Below are 25,299 nucleotides of genomic sequence, written 5' to 3'. Positions count from 1 at the left end.
CTAAATGCCAGCTGCACTGGTGACCAGGAAAAACAGTTTGGTCGCACTGCTTTTCAGGAGGGAGGATGAGAGGCTGTACGAGCATTAATTAAAAACCTGTCCCTTTTCACCTGACTCCAATCCTATGAAAAACGGTGCGATCTGCCCTATTTCCCATCATGTCATCGGATCGGGATTCCCGAATGAATATAGTGTGGTGATAGTGAGTCAACCAGTCTTCCCAAACAGAGCTATTCAAGTCTGGTAAAAATTCCTCTAGTTTTAATATCGCAATATATATCACAGACACCTCAAAAATCGCAGTGTCAGTTTTTTTCCAATATTGTTCAGCCCTAGTTCTTGCGCACCCTTTTACACCGGGCTGCCGCTAATGTGAAACGGCCTTTAGATCTGCCCAAAAAGTTACGCTGGCTGAGGAGGTGAAAATAGTTAATTGCTATTACTCAGTAATTTAACACTGTTGTTTTCCGTCTTCAAAACTATTTCATGTATTTATAAACAAAACGTCAGGGTACCCGTGGGTTATTAAAAATATTTAAAAAGCATTGAATTTAGTTTACCATTATTAAAGGTATTAAAAGTATTAAATTAAGTGTCGTAAGTCTGGAATTTTTTTCACCGTGGTCTTAATTTTGAAGAACATTTCAGTGCAACCTAAATTATATCCGTGACGTTTTTTTTTTTTTTTAAATCCATAACGAAGATGACGCGTAGAATTTTTACGATGCACTGCACTACAAATCATAATGCACCTCGTGCGTGCGCGCTGTTAGCATCATTAGCATCAACATCACAACAGCAGGCAATCGCACAGTACTGTGTGGTAACGTAAGGAACTGCTCAGATGCCTTAGTTGTTATGTTCGACGAAAGCCTCAACAAGACAACCAAGTCCAAACAGTTGGACCAGCATGTGAGCTATTGGATAGGCGACCAAGTCGCAGCCAGATACTTTGGGTCGCAGTTTATGGGTCATGCGAAGGCAGTGGACCTGCTTAACATTTCAAAGTAAGTTGCCAATTTCTCCAAATAAAATGTGTTAGATGCAATAATGTATTTCTGCACGGTTTGCTTTTCGAATGAATGTGAAGTTCGTAGTTTTAACTCAAGAGTTAGCCATGTTCAATGGGGTATTGGCAGGTGCACTAGCCTTAGCATGAATAAACCGGAGTCGTAGATCCACCATCACCCTCAGATACACAACACGGTTGACACTATTATTGGAACGAGTGCGGGGTAACGTTGATCTGAATAACATGGCATGGTGATAGGCAAATTATAATGTAGGTGATAGTAAAACACCTCCTGGTATATTTAAATGTTTTTCTTGATTGAATAAGATTATGGATTTTCTCTATCTGATTAAAAGAAATGTCTTCAATAGCTAACAAAGGATTAAAATGTGTTTTGTATACTTCTTGTAATGTGATTTGAAAAAAACAATTACCAAGGGAAATGGTCATGTGTAGCTTTTTTATTTTGTGGTAATTAATGGTAAACTACTGCCATTTAGTGGCTGTTTTTTAAACTTTCACTGCCAATTGCAAGATTTTCTCAAGCACTTTACAGTTTAGGTGACCACTTGACAATCACCATTTAAGGTGACCAACTTGACAATCACTAACCTACCACCTTGACTAGGTCCTCTTAAAAGGGAAACTTGTTGTATTGCAAATGTAATTTCTGAAGTTGCTCTACAAAAATAGTGTAAAATCCATTTTATCCTGGGGGGGAAAAATCTGAAAGACCTTATATTTAAATTAGTGATGCACGATAATACATTTTTCAACCGATATCGATAACCGATAATTTCCTGCCCCTTCAACCCGATAACCGATAATGTCACTCCGATAATTCTATTCAAATATGTGTGTAAAATTTTAAAGTATACAAAGAGCAAATGTTACTGTGCAAAAATGTAATTTAGTATTTTTTTCCACATCAAATGTGAACAAGTAGTAAATTCCAACAACTAAACAATGGCAATGATGTGTAATGGTAAGCTTTTGGCAAAAATTACTTAGAGAGTAAACACCCAAGTTGCACAAAAATGCCTTTAAAAGTAAGCCATTCCTAACATATATCACATTACTACACTGCAAAAACACCTCCTTAAAACTAGCAGAAGTGGACAGAACTGTTGATTGCGCACATTTGGAGGCTAAATCAAGTATATAATTATCGGATTGCATTATCGGTTGAATTTCGTTTTATCTGGATTATCTGTGTGACGTCATAATTGCCATTATCGGCCGATAATTATCCGTGACCGATATTATCGTGCATCTCTAAATGTGTTTTAATTGTATCTTCAGTAAATGTGCATTCTTTTGTCGAACACACTTAGAAATTGAGGTTCAATTTGATGTTCAGTGCTTTATTTTTTTAATATGATTCAATATTATCTAAATAATGGGTGCGAGAAAAGTATTAATTTTCAGTTGAAATGGCATTAAAAAAGGTCTTAAAAGTCTTGAATTTGGATTTATCAATCCTGGGGGGACCCTAAACGTGATGAAGTAAAGAAATTCCTGAATGGCAATTATGTACCCTGCCGACTAGTTGGGTTCTTAGATAAACTAATTGAGGTATAAACATTATAAAAGAGATTTCAAAGAAATATGCTTCAAGTGTTCATAAAATTTCTGTACTGTGAAATATTTACTTTGCAGACTAGTTGGCCTGTTAGATGGATGTAAAAATAACTGTAAACATTGAGTAAAACCCAGGCCTGAAGGACTGTTTACAAGTCCCAATATGTCCTGCTTTTTTATTTTTCCAAGTTGATTTTTCCTGACTTTTCTGATCGGTTGTTTTCCTTGTTTGCTTTCTCCTCAGTGTGAAGCAGTATTCTGGTCGATTCTTTTAGGACAAGAGCAAGTCAAGTGAAGCAAATGTGTACAGTTTGCTGTAGAGCTGACATTTCTCCATCGTGAAAGGGTCAGTTCTACTGTATCTAAATTAACTTCAGAAAAGTATTTAAAAAACACAAAAAAACTGCCCCATAATATGTCTCTGTGCTGGTGTTTTTTAAATAAATGATGTCATCAAATTATCTTTAAAGTTGTTTGCATTACAGTGCAGCATGCAGTGTTTTTTTTAATTTGAGTTACACATTTTATGGCCATGGAAATTAGCAGTAGTTGGCATTATTGATGGACTTGGATAGCGTCGCCATTTGTCGTCAGCCTTGTGACAACTTCAAAACTAGAATGATCAACTGTGAATATTTTCTTCAGTCTGTCAATGTCCCTTCTCTTTTATCTACACATTACTATTGTGCTAAAAAGACTCTTGTTCAAAAGTTACGCATTTGCTTTGATATTTGATGAATGTTTAATACTTTAAGATTTTTTACATTGTTTTCATATAGCGGCGATACGCTGTACAAATGATGTATACAATATTTACATGTTTTTTTTCCTCTTGCCAAATGAATGCTTTGGGATGTTTTTTTTTTTTTTTGTTTTTTTTTGTTTTAAGTCTTGTTGTGTTTGATCATCTATGTGGTTTACAGGTGTTTGTAAAGTGTTGGTACATAACCTTCTGGTTACCTGTGACTGATATCCTGAAGTGTTTTTGCTAAATAAAAGTTTGTTTGTTTTCCACCCGCCTGCCAAAGTTATTTGGTATACAACTGGGGTGGTGCAATGGCTTGGGAAAAATAACAAGAAACATTTTTATTTTAGCTCAACTGACAAAAATCTAAATTTTGTTATTTGTTGGGAACTATTAAACAAAGGCTGGTTTTTTTTTTGGGGGGGGGTGGCAGGGGCTAGAGTAAGCATCTTTTTTTGGGAGGGAAAGCTTATTTCTGTTACATCAATACTGCCAATGGCTGCTGCCAAGTGAAAAGCAAGAATCTCCATATGTTGCCTTTTTTAATGTTCATAAATACTAACTGTACATTTTGTGGGTAATCTGCTTTGATACAGTAGAAAAAAATCCTGATACTGTACATGATTTTTATTGATTTTTAAAATGTTTTATTTATTTAAGTCTTTACGCAGAGATGGGGAGTAACGCAGCGTGTTACATGTACTACATTGCATTTACTTGAGTAACATTTTGAGAAAAATGTACTTCCGAGAGTAGTTTTACTAAGCGATACTTTTTCACTTAAGTAAATTTGTGAAGACTCTGCTACTTTGGGCTACGCTAGTCATTACATTTTTCCTCTTTATTCTTCATAATTGATTTATTTTTTGCCAGCGATGCCAAGAGTAGCTCTACCAATTCACCAATGAGATGTCGCAACAATAATCACATCACTCCATTGTACCAATCAGAAGCAAGCTTGCTGTTCTGTGATCACGCCAGGCTGTTCAATCACGTGATGGTTTAAAACACCATCAAAAATGAAGTATTTGCTATAGAGCGCTTCCCATAACATCGAAAGCGCAGATTTTTACCTCTCTCTTTATTTGGAACAGATTGACCACGGAAAACCAGAGATATTATCCTTTTTATTTCATAATAGTAACTATGAAGGAAATATTCAAACTAGGACGTATTTTCTCCATTAGAGGGCACTCATGCTCTTTGGATGAATAATGCTTCATTTCTGTCTTTTTTTCCCTCTCGCCGGAATTCAATGATTTTCTTTTTTGTGTGTGTTTCTTTGGCGTAATGTGGTTATGTAATGGGTTATTGTACAGTATCATTGTAACAACAGTTCATATACACTGCTGGCCAAAAGCATTGGCACCCCTGCAATTCTGTCAGATAATGCTCAATTTCTCTCAGAAAATGATTGCAATTAAAAATGCTTTGGTTGTAATATCTTCATTTATTTTGCTTGCAATGAAAAAAAACAAAAGAGAATGAAAAAAAATTAGCATTTTACACAGAACTTTAAAAAATCGACTGGACAAAAGTATTGGAACCCTCAGCCGAATACTTGGTAGCGCAAACTTCAGAAAAAATAACTGCGAACAACCGCTTCCGGTATCCATCAGTGAGTTTCTTACAATACTTTGCTGGAATTTTAGACCATTCTTCTTTGGCCAACTACTCCAGGTCTCTGAGATTTGAAGGGTGCCTTCTCCAAATTGCCATTTTCAGATTTCTCCACAGGTGTTCTATGGGGTTCAGGTCTGGACTCATTGCTGGCACTTTAGAAGTCTCCAGAGCTTTCTCTCAAACCATTTTCTAGTGATTTTTGAAGTGGGTTTTGGGTCATTGTCCTGCTGGAAGACCCATGGCTTCTGAGGGAGACCCAGCTTTCTCACACTGGGCCCTACATTATGCCGCAAAATTTGTTGGTAGTCTTCAGACTTTATAATGCAATGCACACGGTCAAGCAGTCCAGTGCCAGAGGCAGGAAAGCAACCCCAAAACATCAGGGAACATCCGATATATTTGGCTGTGGGGACCTTGTTCTTTTCTTTGAAGGCCTTGTTTTTTTCCCTGTAAACTCTATTGATGGCTTTTCCCAAAAAGCTCTACTTTTGTCTCATCTGGCCAGAGAACATTCTTCCAAAACATGTTTGGCTTTCTCAGGTAGGTTTTGGCAAACTCCAGCCTGGCTTCTTTTATGTCTCTGGGTTAGAAGTGGGGTCTTCCTCGGTAACCTACCATAGAGTCCCATTTCATTCAGGCGCCGACGGATAGTACGGGTTGATACGGTTGTACCCTCAGACTGCAGGACAGCTTGAACTTGTTTGGATGTTAGTCGAGGTTCTTTATCCACTATGCGCGCAATCTTTCGTTGAAATCTCTCGTCAATTTTTCTTTTCCGTCCACATTTAGGATGGTTAGCGACAGTGCCATAGGCTTTAAACCTATTGATGACACTGCACACGGTAGACACAGGAACATTCGGGTCTTTGGAGATGGACTTGTAGCCTTGACATTGCCCATGCTTCATCACAATTTTGCTTCTCAAGTCCTCAGACAGTTCTTTGAGCATGGAGAAGAGAAAGAAGACTGTGGTACAAACAAGGACACAGGACAGAGGTTGAGTCAACTTTAATCTATTTTAACTGGCTGCAAGTGTGATGTAGTTATTGCCACCACCTGTTATGTGCCAGAGGTAAGTAACGTGCTGTTAATTACACAAATTACAGAAATATCACATGATTTTTCAAAGGGTGCCAATACTAGTACACCTCTGGAGATCTGGAAATGGCAGTATGGAGAAGGCACCCTTCAAATACCAAAGACCTGGAGCAGTTGGCCAAAGAAGAATGGTCTAAAATTCTAGCAGCGCATTGTAAAAAACAAATTGATGGATACCGGAAGTGGTCGTTTGCGGTTATTTTGTCAAAAGGTTGTGCTACCAAGTATTAGGCCGAGGGTGCCAATACCTTTGTCTGGCTCATTTTTTAAGTTTTGTGTGAAACTATAATGATTTATTTTTTCCCCCCATTCTCTTTTGTGTTTTTTAACTGCAAGCAAAATAAATAAAGATGTTACTACCAACGCATTTGTGATTGAAATCATTTTCTTGGAGTAACTGAGCATTATCTGACAGAATTGCAGTGGTGCCAATACATTTGGCCAGCAGTGTAGATAACTGCTGTGAGAAAAAAAAAAATCAAACAAATTTGTAAGCAGTTATTCATGATGTTACTCATGACTTCAGTAGTCTTTTAACTAAATACTTTACTTGTGCACATTTTTTGGATGACTACTTTAACTTCAGTAATATTTTTTTGAAGTAACGCTACTATTACTTGAGTACAATTTTTGGCTACTCTACCCACCTCTGCTCTTAAGTTAATAAAAGATAAGAACTTGTGAAAGAACAGCTTTGCAAACTCCAGTTGCTTCTTGGTTTTTAATAGGTCAGAGAAATAGTTTTTATAAGCAGTTATACAGGGGTGAAAGTGGGCCAGAACGGTCAGGAACGCAGTTCCGGTATAAGATTCAGGGCAGGAACGCAGTTCCGGTATAAGATTCAGGGCCGGAAAACTGTTCCGGTACATGGTGGTTCGATTCCAACAATATGACGGCAACTGTCAAAACGTTATGTAAAAAAAAATTTTTAAATGCTGAGCTGCCACACATGCATTTCATCAAGAAGAAAACAATCTACCAACATCAGATTTACATGCTTGTGTAGCGTAATCCGTTTCCACCGATGTTATTTATTTTATTCCACGGACGGCATGAAGGTTTCCCTAGCTGCTGCAGTTATCCGAGTCTGACGATGATGAGTCACGTCAATGTGGAAATGCACGTGGCAAAGCAAAACGCCTGGACTCATTTATCCGTTCAATTGGCAGACATACTGACATGTGATCAGCAGAGATAGCTAGCTAGTGCATGTTTTCTGGACCAGCAACAACAACAAAAAGTTTTTGAATTGATGCGACAAAAAAAGGGCGACGCAACAGAAAATGGATCAAATCTTTAAGAGCAAGGAGAGAGTTGAGGAGGCTTATTTATCATATTTAGTTTTATTTGCTCTGATGGGGAGGTTCAGAACATCTTAGCTGTCAATGTGCACTTTGGACTTATATTTGTTCATTTATGTTTGGCTACTTATTCATTTTCTTATGATTTAAAAAAGTCAATGCTTGCGCGATCTTCAAAATATACTGTATTCCATTTAACTCTGCGTAATATGAGTCATTTGTACTTATTTTTCTGAATGTATGTTTCTTATATCTTTATTATTAAAAAAAAAAAGTAAATGTTTACATTAACTTCAATTTTAATGTGCATCCTATCTTCTTATGTAGTTAAAATTGAGATTTGGCACTTACAGTAGTATGTGAGGAAATGAGGGAAAATAAAAATTAGGAGATGGAGGTTGGGATTATTGCTGTTTTTGTTAACTTTTATTTTGCAAATCATTGAAAAAATACAATTTTGAATGAAAATCAGTTTTTGTATGAGTTATAGAAATAACTGTGTCAAAACAGTTTTCTTTGCATTTCAGTAGTTTTAGGAGGTTTGCCCCCCCCCCCCCCCCCCCCAAAGTAAAAATAAATAAATAAATAAATAAAATTTCTGGCTCCGTGGCGACCTTCCTGCAAGAAATTCTAGCCACTTTCACCCCTGCAGTTATATCCTAAATCAAAGATGTTATATTATCAGCATCATCAGGTAGAAGCTTTATTCTCCGTTGAGTACTTAACGAGCAAGAAAACTACGGTTTTCTTCACTTTCTGTGTTTAGTACAACAGTTTAGTTGTTGAAATATCGCGATACTCTTATGTCACATGTGTCCCATCCATCCGCAGCCAGCGTTCGCTTATTACCGGAAACGAGATACACTAATGTAATAGACGAGAACCCACACGCTTTCCCATCACCGGAGAGAGAGCAAGAGCGAGGAGCAGTCCCTTCTTCTCCCCGTCACATGCGCCATCCACGCAGAGCTCAGTGAACCATCGCACACTGGCTGCAGGGGGGTCACCGCGGTGGGGACGAAGACCCAAACCCCGCATTCTAGTCCCCAAAGTCGGCTGTGGAGTTTGTTGTCTCCTTCCTCGACAAGACTAAAACTTTTCGTCGTCTTTTGAAGTTTGAAAACAAATGTTTCATGGGAACATGAAGTGAAACTCCGCCATATTCAGCACAACCACCACGCCCGCCGAGAGTCCTAAAACTTGGCTCAACATTTAAAAGGAAAAGCTACGTACTAAGGTAATTTTTTAAATTAAAAAAAAAGTCAACTTTTGTAAGTTAAATAGTTCGTGCTTCTCAATGACTTTAGTAGACTCGTGGATGTACTTGCCTTCTTTATCCCACTCTAGCTTCAGCGCTTAACTGGCATCATGTTTGTGTCCGTGACCAGGGAGGCGACGCCTAAAGCCGGGTACGATGACACTGATGGCTGCGGGGGCTTGCTGCCTCAGCCCGGAGGCCAAAGAGGCTCGGAGGATCAACGACGAGATCGAGAGGCAGCTACGCCGCGACAAGAGGGACTCGAAGCGGGAATACAAGCTGCTCCTGCTCGGTAATTAAAAAAGTAATTTAAATAGCAACACAAATCTGGAAACATAGATTTGTCTTTCAGAAGTGTTAATAAGCATACAATTAAGTCTTTGTGCTCCGCCGCAACGCCTTTGGTTACACAATAGTTTATAAATGTCACGTGTGACGGACGAAAACGAACAGCCGCTGTGTGTGTAGATTATTCTGGTAGAAGAAAACATAAAAATATTTACCACTCGGGTATGGGGCGCCATATATGAAAACATTTCTCACATTTAGCACCACACAGTGTTTAAAATGTGGTGTAAAAATTTTAGTCACTTCTTTTGTACATTCATAACATTATTTAGCAACTTAAATATTTGTTGTTAATGATAAGTATTAGACCTGGATATTTAAATCCAGGACTAAATATTTAATTGAAATATTAAATGTAAATTGTAAATATATATCTTAAATGTATATCCTAAATATAAATCTTAAATGGTATGAAAACACTAAGGGGCCGTGAGATATCAATAGAACCGTTATGTGGCAAGATAACAAATATTAATAAAGTTAACAAAAAAAATAAATCGCATTCATGAGCAATTATCGAAAATAGATCGAAAATTACGAACATTTCCGAAAGTATTCCGGAAACAGCCGAATGGGGCGGAGACGTCATAACAAGGAAATGAAAGGTCGAGGCAGGTGCAATCGTTGTTTATTGACGAGAGAGTTACGTTCGTGTTTTATCAAAAAATAGCTAAAATGGTTCAAACCTGTCATGCTATGTGGTCTACAAATAGCCATTTGTCGCAATGCAGTACCCATGAGTTCCCGAACGCGAGAAAAAGAGCTGGACTACGCAGACAATGTGTAAAGTTCGTCCGTGCTAAGAGGGCTAATTTTGCAGACCCAGCCTTCGGCACGGTTTTGTGTGGTGCGCATTTTACACCTGAAAGCTATTCGAACTATGGACAAATGAAATCAGGTTTTGCTAAGAAATTGCTGATGAAAGCAGCCACCATACACGCGCAGCTTCCTAAATGTCCCGAGATATCAAGAAAGAGGACGACTGGCTCTGATGAGTCCACCCAGGCTAACCAAAGGAGCGGAGCAGCCAAGCTCGAAATGGCCAGAGTGAGTAGTCTTTTATAATAAAAAACATATCACGCATTGGATATAGGACTGGACACATGTATAAATTATCGCTCGTAAAATATATAGAACAAATCCTCTAATCCCATTCATATTTGTGTCGGTTGGCAGAGCGAAAACTGATGATAGCATATTAAATGATAATTATTCTATACATTACTTTATTTTGCGGTCACGGTGTATCAGCTTCACAAAAAGAGATGCAAAACAAACCATTCGGTGATTGTGTTTCATCAGTGTGATTGCTCCCCTCAATGATCCTTTCATTAGGCTGCATTGGCTTTCGTTTGGGCTCAAATTGATAACCCAAAACACCAAAGAAAGGTTCATAACTCTCCTCGTCACCATTAGAAGAATGTTCGTTACGTCGGCTTCGTCGCTGCAAATAAAAACAAAATTGTCCGCCATCATCGCCGCCATTCAGTACTAAGCACTGAGCCGGTTGTTTCCTTATAGTGACGTCACGCACACAATATGCTAGATTTCCGGCATCTCGGGGGTGGGTCCTTTTAGCTTGACAATCGACCTAATTTCTATCATTTTCTTGGTGTTGCGATGTGTGTAATTATACGAAGTGGCATGATATGAATTCAAAAGGCATGCGTTGATGGATAAATGATGGAATATTAGCATTTCCCTTGGTGTTGTCATACCCTTTAAATATAAATCTTAAATATAAACCTTAAATCTATATCTTAAATCTAAATGTTAAATATAAATCTCAGATATACAGTACTGTGCAAAAGTTTTAGGCAGGACACCTGCCTAAAACTTTTGCACAGTACTGTATATCTTGAATATAAATCTTAAATATATATCCTAAATGTAAATCCTAAATATATATAAATCTTACATTTAAATGTTAAATCTGGAAATGGGTGAAACTAAAAAGCTGGAGCAGCTCAGTCTGTGTTTGTTTACATTGCTTGAAAAAGAATAAAACCTAGTCAGCAGTAGCAGTCGGCTCTTGGAAATAGATCATTGAAATAATAACAATATCTAGGTAAAATACACATTTTGGAGAAACTTTATTTAAAGAGTATTTTGTGTTTTTCGTGTCACTTTTACTTACCGTATTGGCCCGAATATGAGACGGCCCTGATTATAAGACGACCCCCTCTTTTTCAAGACTCAAGTTTGAAAAAAACACCAAATGAATTTTTATACAGAAAATATTTACAGTATATCTGAAACAAATTATTATAAGAATATATTTGAGAGAAAAAGCATGTTATTTTGCCTCATTCAAATCTTAATACCTGAACATTGAAATATGTAAACTAAAGTGCAATCAAATTCGTCAATGAATGGCTTCTGGTTTTTAAAATGTAAATAAACCAATCTATTGTGATAAAACAACAAAATTGCAATAACTGCATTAATTATCAAAGTGAAGTCTAACTGTAACTGTAGTCTTGAAACAAATCTGAATAAGGAAAAACATTGCAATAAGGTAATGCAAACTGGTTAAACTAGTAGCTGAGATCTGTCATGACAGAACATCGCTTCAATGATATCTGGCACCATCTAGCGTCGTGAATGGGGAGAGTAGCTGAGATCTGTCATAACAGAACATCGCTTCAATGATATCTGGCGTCATCTAGTACCGTGAATTTGCCTGGCACGGCCAGACTGTTCTCCCTGTATTTTTCAAACACTGAGAGAATAGTCTGGGACCCAGCCCATTAACGGCCTCTCAAGTAAGTACAAAATCAATCGTCAAATCAGATTCGTTTATTTGCGTGACGTGTTCTTAACGAGCAACGTCACTCTTCCGCGTCAGAAGTCGTCTCCACAACAACACGGATGGCGAATCGGAGAGCCGAGAGTATGTTCCAGTCCACGGTAAAATCAGTTTTAAATGACCAAAAACACATCGACACAAGTCATTGACAACAGTCTGTCTCGCGCTAGCCATGTTGAATAAACTCCGCTCTCCTCGTATGTTTACTTCCGCACGCAAATCCCTCGTCGCATTTCTAACGTCGCATCCGCCCGTCGCCGATTGGTCCACTTCGCTGTCTGTTTGCTGTGGCTTGCTCCGCCCTGGAAATTTTATCCGCTTAATGGTGGCCAGACTCAAAAGCTGGAACAGCGGTGAGTCTGGAGTACCAGGCTAGTCGTGAATGGGTATAATGTCTAGACCACGAATATAAGACGACCCCCTCTTTTTCAATCTTATTTCAATGCAAAAAACACCGTCTTATATTCGGGCCAATACGGTACTTGAGGCCAGTAAAGTTTACTATGAATAGCCACCAGGGTCTCTGTTGGACTGGAGAGCACTGTTGATTAAATTAAGGACATAAATTTAAGATTTACATTTAGGATATACATTAAAGATTTAGATTTAAGATATATATTTGAGATTTATATTTAAGATTTAGATTTAAGATTTATATTTAGGATATAAAGTTAAGATTTCAATTGAAAATTTAAATTAAATATTTAGTCCTGGATTTAAAGTTTAAGTTGCTTAATAATTAATATATGTGAGAAAAAAAGAAAAGTGACTAAAATTTTCACACCACCTTTTAAACGCTGTGTGGCGCTAAATGTGAGAAAATGTCGTAATTTTCAGCATGTGCTGCTTTACAAAAGGCGCCCGATACTCGGGGTACCGTATTGACATGTTTTTGTACTAGACTTCAAAATAAACGCAGTGCTTTAAAAGTAAATGTAGGAAATTGAAAATAAAATACCATTTTAGTAAATAGGTTAAAGAGAAGAGGGCACCTGTATCATATGCATACGAACAGAAAGAGTCCTGTTCAAAAGTAAAAACATATTAATTTTTTCCTGATGTATAAAAGTGGAGAAAAACCTGAACAAAGCCAGTATTTCCTTGATATGGTCCGTGTAGTTGTTGATATGGTGATTACAGTGTTACCTCTACATACGAAGTTAATTCGTTCCAGGACCTTGATTGTAAGTCTAAATGGTCGTATGAGAGGCAGGTTTTCCCATAAGAATACATTATAATTCCATTAATTCCTTCCACAGCCCGAAAACCTACACTAAATCCTCAATAAATACTGCTGTTACTATTGAAAATAGCAGTCACAAAGAGCAAAACAAAGAAATTATAAATAAAAATTGGAATAATACTTAAATAACAATAATGATAATTCCTGTAATAAAGTAATGAATCGGGTTCTAATGTGGCGGATGTGTTTTGCGTACTGTACCTGAACCCACCGCGTGGCTGACGTCACAGTGAGATAGGGGCGTGCGGTAGAGATTTTAGTTTCACTTTTAATGTCCTTTTGTTTTTGGCAAAAACTGCAGGGGACAAAGGAGCATTGTGCTGAACAAGTTCTGAAATAAATGATTAAAAACCTGACGAAGCTGGCGACTTCCTTGCAGATGTTACCACAATTATAATTGTCACTTTACCTTATAAAGACTGGTGAATGGAGACATTCTACGGCAGTATTGTCGAGCCAGTTCACGGAAGCGCACATTTCTATCTTAATTTCAATGGTAAGCCTCACCTTTTTCATTTTTTTTCACCACCTGCACTAACATTGTTGGAACCTATGTGATTTCTCACAAGAAAATCTGCCGTGCGTACATCTTGCGGGAAAACAAAGACACTGCGGTGCTGTCATAAATCGTATTTCAAGCATGTAGAATGTAGAAACAAATGGCGAGTCAAATTTTACGTCGGATGTCGAAGAGATCGTGTGTTGAAGCGATTGTATGTCTAGGTACCACTTTATATCGTAATACTTTGCATACCAAAAGGTTATGCCGCCCCACGTGAAATGTCACCCCTGACGGGAGCGCCCACACGTCAACAACTCCGACACGCCGGAGATGGTCCGCAGTCAATCCGGAGCACTGACACGGCCGGTATACGTTGAACAATAGGATATAACGGGAACGATTGGCTCCGGTGCTATTTTTTGCCGGACCTGGGACGAAGATGCATTTTGCGCAGTTGGTAACAAGGAATCCGAACTTTTAACAGCATGTCTGAGAATCGCAGCGGAAAAATGACCGCCTTCATTTTTATTTATCGTGCGATAAATGGAATTATTACATATTGCAACAGGCTTAACTTCCTGTTGAGTTTGATTCACTGCATATTCAATAGCGTACCGCAAGCAACACGTCACTTCTGCTCATTAATATTCATGACGTTAGCAACTGTTTCCCGTTTGTCCCCAATAGAAAATGAATGGAAATAGTGTACGAAGGAGAAACCTACTAATTCTGTCCGAAAATGATGACCCTGGTGCCAAATTCACTGGTTAAAGATGTAGAAGATCATACAAATGTTCAGTTAAAGAGATGGCTTGAGTGTCAAGGGCTGAAAAACACGGAAAAAACAAACAAGCCGACCTAAGCTTAGCCTTAGCTTTTTTATCGACACCTTTTTTCTTACACCACGTACAGTGACATTCTCCTGTTTCAATAATATATTCTTTACCACCATATGCCCTTTCTTTCTTGTATATTATATTCTCTGGTTGTCTTACGTCTCTGACCGTTCTTGGGGGCAATTTACATTGCTATTTTTATGTGTAGCGATCGCAAATGCTTCTCGTTGACAGCCAACGAACACTTTTAATTTCTTCATTAGTAACAAATCTTAATTCTATAATTTATTTACACTTCCCCCTTACTAAAGTTTTTTTAGTAAACCCCAACCCTTTTTACAACAGAAAAGGTAGAAATGGCAGTCAGATACCATTTTAATATTTTTTTCAGGTCATTCATTGTCAGACTGAAGCAACACGGCAAAACGCCACGGTAAAAAATATTTAAAAAATATCAAAATGGCTTACTTCCATGTCCTCTGAAGGACCATGCCCCCCAACAAAATGTTTACTGCATATGAAATGTGAATGGCTTCATCTTACTGGTGGTAAACGTCCGCGTAGGTTGATCCATTCTTCACATTTTTTCCTCCGAGTTTTTGGTTGCGGGAAACGTATGAAGAAAACATCCTTCATATGTCGTAATCTCTAGAGTCGTTTCTACAAGTTCCATAGTAGCAGTGTTTGATCGGCAATTCGGCATGTTCGTTTTTGAAAGATTACCGGAGAAAACTACCAGAAATGTAATGATTTGTATGCGAGGGCGCGTCTATAATGTCCCACTTCCGCTTTACGATGCGACGTTACGGTCTAAAAATAGCATTCGTTCGGTAAGCTATTGGGAGATTCCCGGGTGACTTCTGTAATTCTGTAACCCAAAATCAACTGGAAGTGACCCTAAAATTCCCCAAAACCAACCTGGAAGTGACTGAAAATCAACAGGTAATACCTGAAATGTTCCCAAATTACGTCGTTGCCCGGCATTGGCTGCCACTGACGGCCACAGAAGTGGGAGGGGCCCGTTTGAAGTGGGAGGGATTCATTCGCTGCTACCCTCCCTGATCAAATGGATTGGACATCTACTATTGATAAATTCACACGCGCGGATGAAGATAGCTTGTTTTTTTGTTTATTAGTTGTTTGTAGAATGATTTCCTGACCAATGTATCGTTAATCGCTGTATCACCATATCATGAGGTATCAAGACCCCTAGTTGTTGGCAGACATTTTTAAATGCCAGTACTTTTTTAGCCAATCAAATGCGGTTATTCCAGATCTTTTCCGCCCTACTTGTGACATCAGTAATACGCATTGTTCCATACGCGACTATACAGATTCAACACTGTTTACAAGCGACTCATCATATTAATAGCTGTTTTATACACCGATGTTGCTTAAAAAACAAACAGGAAAAAAAAAACAGTGTTTGAACAGGACGTTGATGTTGACTTACATATTTTTTTCATTTTTCTTCTTTTTTCCAAATATTTTTTATTGGTTTTATACATTAACGGAATGGATACACGTAGGTATTGTAAGCATTGAGAAAAATGTAAATCATTAGGAAGCTATCAATAACACAGTTGAAAATAACATCTCAGAAAAAACGTCATTCAAGAGAAAGGTACCCAGAAACATTCACTCATTCACAATGTTTATCCCACAAACATTTGGACAAGATGGATTAAAAAATTAGTTGGGAAGATTTATACATTTATAACAGCTTGTATGACTTGAACAATGTGCAACATTATAACAATTAATATAACCACTATGCAAACATGTCATCAAGGATTTACAGACTAACAGTACACTTCAAACAGACAACTTATTGTTAATGGCTGCTGTGACATAATTACTCAACACTCGTGTTTACTTCAAGGTTTCAGTTTTTTTTTTCCAGAGCACTTTTTTTAATACATGCACACACACATGCACCCCCCATACACATACACACACACATTAAGCTATACAGCTGTTATGCCAATTAAACATTTAAGATTTTATGATGGCAGTAATGACACAGAATAAAGCAAGCACATACAGAAAAATAGCTGTGGCCATGTCACGGTCATATTATAGGCTACACTGTTGGATTATACTTTATGCTGAATGCTTTACCATCATAAAAGCTTTCAGAGAAATCACACACACACCCTGATACAAAATAACGCGGGAGACCGATTGCTAGATGCAGTCGTGCCCAATCCACTCATTAAGTTCAGCCGTTTCGACAAGGTTAGAGCCGCTGTAACAGGTGGCGATGGCACTACACTATGTGCGTCGATACTCGAAAATGCCTGTGGATGGCTAATAGTAAAAAGCACTGAAAGCACCCTCTCCTGAAGTCGTGAGAACCAGGGGCGACAATGGGTGAAAGCCCGTCTGGAGGCGCCAAAAGTCTCCCTAATGTCTGGTGAAAGTTTGGCAAGGGTCCCTTAACCCCGACACCATCAGGTTCGCTTGTAGAGTTAAGCCTGAGTTATACTCCCGCGTTGCGGTGACGGCGTAGCGACTACGGCGTCATTCGACATTCGATAGTTCTGCGGTGAGGGAACGCGTTGCTCTGTAATTCACCGCCAAGCCACTTGAGGGATGTGGCGTTATGTTTGTACGGTTTTGGGGCATGCTTGTTTACTTCCGCTAGTCGGAGAAAAATAAACAATGCAATATGGAACTCTTGAAAGTAAATATTCTGCTCATCAACACTGAATAAATATTGAACATACAAATGTTGAGGGGCAGGCGACGCAGAAGACGGTTTCGAGGCGGTCTGGCCGACTTTTGATGCCGCACAGAGTTTTAGACTCCGGTGGAGAGAGCTAGCTGTGGCGGCTAGCTTCAAACTGGCGTCGAGCACTGCGTTCAAGGTCTGCAAAGCCCTCCAGCCCGATTTGTTTGCCGTGTCCTACAGCCAGCCAGTGGGAAGCCATAGCAGATTTCTGGCGTCTAGGGAACTTCCCAAACTGCGTTGGGAGGCTTGATTTTAAGGTTATCATAAAAAGCACCGAGGCACTCTCAATCAGTGATGATGTATCGTGTGTGTGAACTGTTATTGAAAATTAAAGATCAAAACAACTCTTGACACCAAATCTGTGCTTTATTCTTTATATACTTGAAGTGTGACACGTAAATAAGTCACAGACTCACAGCAAACATATGTACACAGTAAATGATGAAGTGCACCAACCAAAAATACGACATAAAGTGATAAAAAGTTGGCAGTTTTTGGCCGACTGGGTCACCGCTTCGTGTGGCCACTCGATTCCGACCACCCACGTCTCGGTGGTTCTTCCATTTATTTATTTTTTCGATCGCCGACCTTGCCATTTGGCAATCACAATAATAATTTCTTGACGAGACTTGCTCTTGATGATACTCCCGTCGGCTTGGTCCATTTTTGCGTGTAGAAAACAATGTTTGATTCTATTGTACAATGGCGGTGTTTTCGCGGTAAACCGGAAACAACAGTCTGAGCGGACCAATCACAGTCCGTTTTCGCTACGTCATACGCGTCTACGCGACGCGAAGGTTACAAAAATCGAGAGGTGCGCGTCAGGCTACGGCGTAGGGTCGTAACTCGATTCTTCCTTGACGGCGTAGGTCTGAGGCGGAAGTATAACTCAGGCTTTAGCCGCTAGCGTTATCGTACTGGGCTTCTGCTTGTTTGATTTCCTGATAACCACGTGACTTCATACGTAAGCGCACTGACTGCTTTCTTAAACGGGAATGAACATAGCCGAACAACACAGAGTGAAAGCGGGATGAAAAGACTTTATATTTTCCTTTCATTAATATACCAAATTTACCGACATGGTCAAAATTACGTCAGTCATCATGAACCATCTCGGTAACGGTAAATTTTTGGTAAACCGCCTGGCTCTAGTATAGGGTAGATTACAGAGTATTTCCGTAAAAGCCTTGGTCTGGTCCAACTTCCTAATTACCGTATTGGCCCGAATATAAGACGGCCCTGATTATAAGACGACCCCTTCTTTTTCAAGACTCAAGCTTGAAAAAAGACTTTTTGAACACCAAATTAATTTTTATACAGAAAATAATTACAGGACATCTGAAACAAATGATTATAACAATATATTTGAGAGAAAAAGCATGTTATTTTGCCTCATTAAATCTTAATATCTGAACATTTAAATATGTAAACTAAAGTGTAATCACATTCGTAAATGAATGGCTTCTGGTTTTTGAAATGTAAATAAACCAATCTATTGTAATAAAATAACAAATCGCAATAACTGTATTAACCATCAAAGTGAAGTCTAACTGTAACTGTAGTCTTGAAAGAAATCTGAATGAGGAAAAAAATTGCAATAAAATAATGCAAACTGGTTAAACGAGAGTAGCTGAGATCTGTCATGACAGAACATCGCGTCAGTGATATCTGGTGCCATCTAGCGCCGTGAATGGGTATAACGTCTAAACCGCGAATATAAGACGACCCCCTCTTTTTCAGTCTTATTTCAATGCAAAAAACCCCGTCTTATATTCGGGCCAATACGGTATATAAGGAATAAGCCTTTTCTATGGTTATTCGGCTCAATTGTAACTTCCTTATCTAAAATGTGTCCCTCAAAAATTGCCTACAAGATACAAATCCCCAAAACTACATCTTCCCTTGGGTGTTTATGTGTATAATGCCATTGAGCTTAGTGTACGGTGAAACATCGAATTGAATGACAAATTGAACCACCTGTACTGTTCTGTAATTGTTAGAGTCAGTGCTATTTTGTGCTCTTTTTTTATTTTGCCACTCAAAGTCACTATTTGTCACCTGGAACTATACAAAGACGGGCTTTTCAAAATGTTATTAACATTTTTTATTGGCATGTATTACAAATGCCTAGGCCCAGTACATGTTCTGACTGAGCCATGACTCAGAAGTGCTTAATGTCCAAACCCTGATCAATGTTCAGGTGCCAAGTTGCCAACTATATTAATATAGTATATATACTATATTATTTAAAGGGAAAAGCTCCAAATTTTCCTGTCAACATCACCGATCCTTACCAACTTTTGGAATCTATTTTTGTCAGAATTCATTGTTTTATGTACGTTATATTTTTTCAGGGACTGGTGAAAGCGGCAAGAGCACCTTCATCAAGCAAATGAGGATCATCCACGGCCGAGGCTACTCTGACGAGGATAAGCGGGCCTTTACCAGGCTGGTGTACCAGAACATCTTCACTGCCATGCAGGCCATGATCCAAGCCATGAAGACACTGCAGATCCCATACAAGTACCACTACAACACGGTACGCGAAGCGCTCACAAACACTCAGGAACTTTTATCTTCAGTTTATACAGTGACTGCAGGAGTTGGGGGGGCTGTGATGTGTTATTTGCACAGTTGAGCACTTCTTCTTACGACCATGTTTAGTTTTGCAGTCCTACGGCCAAACACTCACAGAGAACAAGGTTTGTCAGCATTAAAATAGATGGCTATGACAATACCCATGCTGTACAGCAGGGGTGCTCATTGTTTTTTGCTCCAAGATGTACTTTTCAAGACGACAACCTCCCACAATCTACCTTAACAGTGGGGGTGGGGTAGCGTGTGGCATTAAAAAAAAAAAAAAGACTGTATATGGTTAACTATGTTGTGTGAGCAACATATGAGGTTATGTTGTTTACGCAACATAATTAACTGTGCATTTGAAAATTTTATTCTTTTATTTTTGATGCCGTGAGCTACCCACATTAGCGTTGCGATTGATGTAATGGGCACCCCTGCTGTACAGGAGTTAATGACCGTACCATATTCAAAGCAGTCGGATCTGAAATAGTCTTTCCCTATGGAAATGAGGAAATGCTATTAATCCGTTACAACCATCCTGAAAGTGGATGTCCAATTTTTTTCCCACAATTTCGTGTTTAACATACAGTGGGGCAAATAAGTATTTAGTCAACCACTTATTGTGCAAGTTCTTCCACTTGAAAATATTAGAGAGGCCTGTAATTGTCAACATGGGTAAACCTCAACCATGAGAGACAGAATGTGGAAAAAAAACATGAACCCACATTGTTTGATTTTTAAAGTGATCCTCTAACTTAAATACATGTAGGCTCTAATAAACCACAATTGTTCTCTTGTTCTAAAATATGTTGTTAGAAACACATAAAATGTAACGTTAAATCAATGGCAATATTTTATAATATTTAGTACATATTTTGACCGTTAGTTCACGCCATAGTTTGCGGGCTCGCAGTGATGACGTCAATGGCATCTTTCCAAATGTGTAGCGTGTTCAACAATTGCTTATTGCTGCCTAAACTCGCGAAGTAAAATGCCACGATGTGCTGCTTTTGGATGCAATTTCCAGTCAAATGGAAACAAGGGGAGTGAAGTGAGTGGTCAAGGTGGAATTATTATTTTTAGTGAATAAATGTGCATAAGTGGAAGGTTCTCCCCCTTTTTGGTCCCTGTGTGCACGTATCCTACCCACCACGCGTTGCAACTGGCGCCCGAACATGTATCCTGGATCCTCAGTCAAGCAAGGTCCCACCACGTCTGCAATATTGGTTTCGGATCTGTCCATTGTTTTGATTCGTCGGTCCCACCGCGGCTTTTCGGATCAGTCTATTTTGTGGACTCGACGGCCTGATCGCGGCTGGAACATTGCCTTGGGATCGGTCTAATTCCTGGATCTTCGAGTGAGTAAAAAACGCGGATTTGGATTAGTATTGCGATCTTTTTTGTTGACTATTCTTCGTGGGATTTTTCCCCAAATCATACTAAATAATTAAAGCACTATGGCACGCTACAGTGACTGACGTGGACCTTACAACAATGTTGGAGTTCGTCAGGGAACACGGGTTTGTGTACTGCTGAGCTCCCCAGTGAAGAGTAGTCAAGGTGGAAATATTATTTTTTTGTGAATAAATGTGCATAAGTGGAAGCTTGTCCCCTCTTTGGTACTTTTATACACGTATCCTAGCTACCACGTGTTACAATGTACAGTGGGGAGAACAAGTATTTGATACACTGCCAATGGGTTTTCCCATTGACTGTGTATCAAATACTTGTTCTCCCCACTGTACAAGACATGGATTACACAAGGTGTGCTCTTTGGCCTGTACTGTAAGCACACGACAGCTCTGGATGCTAACGATCTACATAATTATATTGGGATGTTTGAAAACGCAATATGCTTACCTTGAATATCTGCTAATAAAACCGGAGTTCCCAACCCTCTCGCTCCCAACCCGAGTTCCCAATAGCACTCTGTCGCTCTGTTGCCATTGAGACAGCGAGTGCATCACCAGTTTTGCCCAACTTTTGTCTGATCAGGTATTTGCTGCACGCATTTTTTCCTGAAGCTCGTCTTGTGAACGACCGGCAGTGTTGTCCTGCTCTTCACGTTTCAGATCTGGTTCAAATAGGAAGGGTAGAACTGACGACATGTTGGGAAAGCTAACTATTGACAAGCTGAAATTTCGGCATCGGGGCCATTGACGTCACGCACTGCGACGTAACAAGAATGGCGACCTATCACTTAAAATAATTTTACAAACTTTATTAAAACAAAAACATTAAGAGGGGTTTTATTATCAAATTATGATAACTCATACTAACATTTATCTTATAAGAATTACTTGTCTTACAAATAGAGGATCCCTTTAAAGAATTTATTTGCAAATCATGGTGGAAAATAAGTATTTGGTCAATACCAAAAGTTCATCTCAATACTTTGTTATGTACCCTTTGTTGGCAATAACGGAGACCAAATGTTTTCTGTAACTCTTCACAAGCTTTTCACACACTGTTGCTGGTATTTTGGCCCATTCCTCCATGCAGATCTCCTCTAGAGCAGTGATGTTTTGGGGCTGTCGTTGGGCAACACGGACTTTCAATTCCCCCCACAGATTTTCTATGGGGTTGAGATCTGGAGACTGGCTAGGCCACTCCAGGACCTTGAAATGCTTCTTATGAAGCCACTCCTTTGTTGCCCTGGCTGTGTGTTTTGGATCATTGTCATGCTGAAAGACCCAGCCACGTCTCATCTTCAATGCCCTTGCAGATGGAAGGAGATTTTCACTCAAAATCTCTCGATACATAGCTCCATTCATTCTTTCCTTTACACAGATCAGTCGTCCTGGTCCCTATGCAGAAAAACAGCCCCAAAGCATGATGTTTCCAACCCCATGCTTCACAGTGGGTATGGTGTTCTTCAGATGCAATTCAGTATTCTTTCTCCTCCAAACACGAGAACCTGTGTTTCTACCAAAAAGTTCTATTTTGGTTTCATCTGAACATAACACATTCTCCCAGTCCTCTTCTGGATCATCCAAATGCTCTCTAGTGAACCGCAGATGGGCCTGGACGTGTACTGTCTTCAGCAGGGGGACACGTCTGGCATTGCAGGATTTGAGTCCCTGGCGGCGCATTGTGTTACTGATTGTAGCCTTTGTTACTGTGGTCCCAGCTCTCTGTAGGTCATTCACTAGGTCCCCCCGTGTGGTTCTGGGAATTTTGCTCACCGTTCGTGTTATCATTTTGACGCCACGGGGTGAGATCTTGCATGGAGCCCCAGATTGAGGGAGATTATCAGTGGTCTTGTATGTCTTCCATTTTCTAATAATTGCTCCCACAGTTGATTTTTTTACACCAAGCGTTTTACCTATTGCAGATTCAGTCTTCCCAGCCTGGTGTAGGTCTACAATTTTGTTTCTGGTGTCCTTTGACAGCTCCCTAGGCAATAGTTTGAAGTGTGACTGACTGAGGTTGTGGACAGGTGTCTTTTATACCGATAATGAGTTACAACAGGTGCTATTAATACAGGTAACGAGTGGAGCCTCGTTAGACCTCGTTAGAAGAAGTTAGACCTCTTTGACAGCCAGAAATCTTGCTTGTTTGTAGGTGACCAAATACTTATTTTCAACTCTAATTTGGAAATAAATTCTTTAAAAATCAAACAATGTGATTTTCTGTTTTTTTTCCACATTCTGTCTCTCAAGGTTGAGGTTTACCCATGTTGACAATTACAGGCCTCTCTAATCTTTAGGTAGGAGAACGTGCACAATTTTTGGTTGACTAAATACTTATTTGCCCCACTGCAGTTCAAAATGAGTGGACCTGGTGGAAGCTTGTAATGCATGTAGTTTGTGAGTTGGATGCAATTACTTTTGGAAATCAGAGCGCTCTAGAAACGGGTTACGTTCCTATGCTGGTGACGTAACCGTGTAATTTCCGTGTAAATCAGAATTAACCCTATAAGTACCCCTAATTACCTCCTAAGTCTCAAAATAACTGTCCCAAAACATGTATTATACGTTATTGTACTGTCCTCGGCAAGATATTGGATATTAGTCCTTGCTAGACAGTGAACTAAGCTGTTATCTTTTACTCTCTCTCTCTCACACAGTTGCGCAACTTCTTTGTGGGAGCAAATGCGCTTTTTGCTCGTGTGTGCGCATGCGCTCTTCTTTGTGTGCCCAAATACATTCTTCTTTGTGTATACATGCACTCTTACTCAAATACACATTTCGCCAAAGGGCAGAAAAGTCATAGTAATGAAATTAGGTAAAAAATATGATACATTGAGGTACAACAAAGTACTGTTTATGCGACTAAAAAAATGACTGGAGACAAAATGGCAGACGAGACTCCGTCCATCTGTCCGTCCGTCCGTCCGTCCGTCCATCCATCCATCCATTATCTGCCGCTTAATCCGGGGTCAGGTCGCGGGGGCTTTCCTCTCCCCAGCCACTTCTACCAGCTCCTCTGACGGGATCCCAAGGCGTTCCCAGACCAGCCGAGAGACATGGTCTTTCCAGCGTGTCCTGGGTCGTCCCCGGGGCCCTGGCGCCGGTGGGCCAGCCGAGAGACATGGTCTTTCCAGCGTTTCCTGGGTCGTCCCCGGGGCCCTGGCGCTGGTGGGACATGCCCGGAACACCTCTCCAGGGAGGCGCCCATGAGGCATCCGAACCAGATGCCCGAGCCACCTCAACTGGCTCCTCTCAACACGGAAGAGTAGCGGCTCGACACAAAGTCCCTCCCGGATGACCAAGCTTCCCACCCTATCTCTAAGGGAGGACCCGGACACCCTGCGGAGGAAACTCATTTCGGGCGCTTGTATCCGGGATCTTGTACTTTAGGTCATGACCCACAGCTCGTGACCATAAGTGAGGGTAGGATCGTAGATCGACTGGTAAATTGAGAACTTCGCCTTTCAGCTCAGCTCCTTCTTCACCACTACAGACCGGTGCAGTGCATTATTGCAGGCGCTGCACCGATACGCCTGTCAATCTCCCGCTCCCTCCTGCCCTCACTCGAGACAAGACTCCAAGATATTTGAACTGCTCCACTTAGGACAGGATCTCATCTCCGACCCAGAGAGGGCAAGCCACCCTTTTCCAACTGACGACCAAGGTCTCGGATTTGGAGGTGGTGATCCTCATCCCAATCGCTTCACACTCTGCTGCGAATCGCTCGTGAGAGTTAGAGGTCACGGCTTGATGAAGCCAACAGCAACACATCATCTGCAAAAAGCAGAGATGTAATGCTGAGGCCATCAAACCGGACCTCCTCAATGCTTCGGCTGCGCCTAGAAATTCTGTCCATAAAAGTTATGAACAGAATTGGTGACAAAAGGCAGCCTTGGCGGAGTCCAACCCTCACTGGGAACGAAATCGACTTACCACAGGCAATGGACCAAACTCTGACACCGGTTGTACAGGGACCGAACAGCCCTTACCAAGTGGCTCGGTACTACATACTCCCGGAGCACCCCCCACAGGACTCCTCGAGGCACATGGTCGAACGCCTTCTCCAAATCTACATATACATGTAGACTGTTTGGACTCCAGTGTCGTAAAGTCGAAATCACGTAGTTTGGGTACGTTGTAACACGGGGACAACCTGTATTATGCTAATACCCACCCACTTTGTGCTTCCCACACGCCCACTCTTTTCGGGAGAGGTG

The 25,299-nt window shown here is 40.0% G+C and overlaps 2 protein-coding genes across 4 annotated transcripts in view; both read left to right on the top strand.

The window, feature by feature from the left end:
- hnrpkl (heterogeneous nuclear ribonucleoprotein K, like) overlaps nucleotides 1–3,740 on the top strand; it is a 33,055-nt gene extending 29,315 nt beyond the window's left edge. For all 3 annotated transcript variants that reach the window (XM_057819889.1, XM_057819890.1, XM_057819891.1), the window contains one exon: nucleotides 2,838–3,740. In XM_057819889.1, coding sequence (XP_057675872.1) covers nucleotides 2,838–2,868 — 31 coding nt within the window. In that variant the 3' untranslated portion in view covers nucleotides 2,869–3,740. The remainder of the gene's footprint in view (nucleotides 1–2,837) is intronic.
- Nucleotides 3,741–8,207: 4,467 nt separating this feature from the next.
- The window catches only part of LOC130906023 (guanine nucleotide-binding protein G(q) subunit alpha-like), a 38,877-nt gene continuing 21,785 nt past the window's right edge, over nucleotides 8,208–25,299 (top strand). Inside the window, exons 1-3 of the mRNA XM_057819893.1 lie at nucleotides 8,208–8,597; nucleotides 8,749–8,910; nucleotides 19,445–19,629. Of these exons, the coding sequence (XP_057675876.1) occupies nucleotides 8,775–8,910; nucleotides 19,445–19,629 (321 nt within the window). The 5' untranslated portion in view covers nucleotides 8,208–8,597; nucleotides 8,749–8,774. The remainder of the gene's footprint in view (nucleotides 8,598–8,748; nucleotides 8,911–19,444; nucleotides 19,630–25,299) is intronic.

Source organism: Corythoichthys intestinalis, chromosome 17 (assembly GCF_030265065.1).
Source record: "Corythoichthys intestinalis isolate RoL2023-P3 chromosome 17, ASM3026506v1, whole genome shotgun sequence".
Lineage (NCBI taxonomy): Eukaryota > Metazoa > Chordata > Actinopteri > Syngnathiformes > Syngnathidae > Corythoichthys > Corythoichthys intestinalis.
This window is presented reverse-complemented; position numbering and strand designations above follow the sequence as displayed.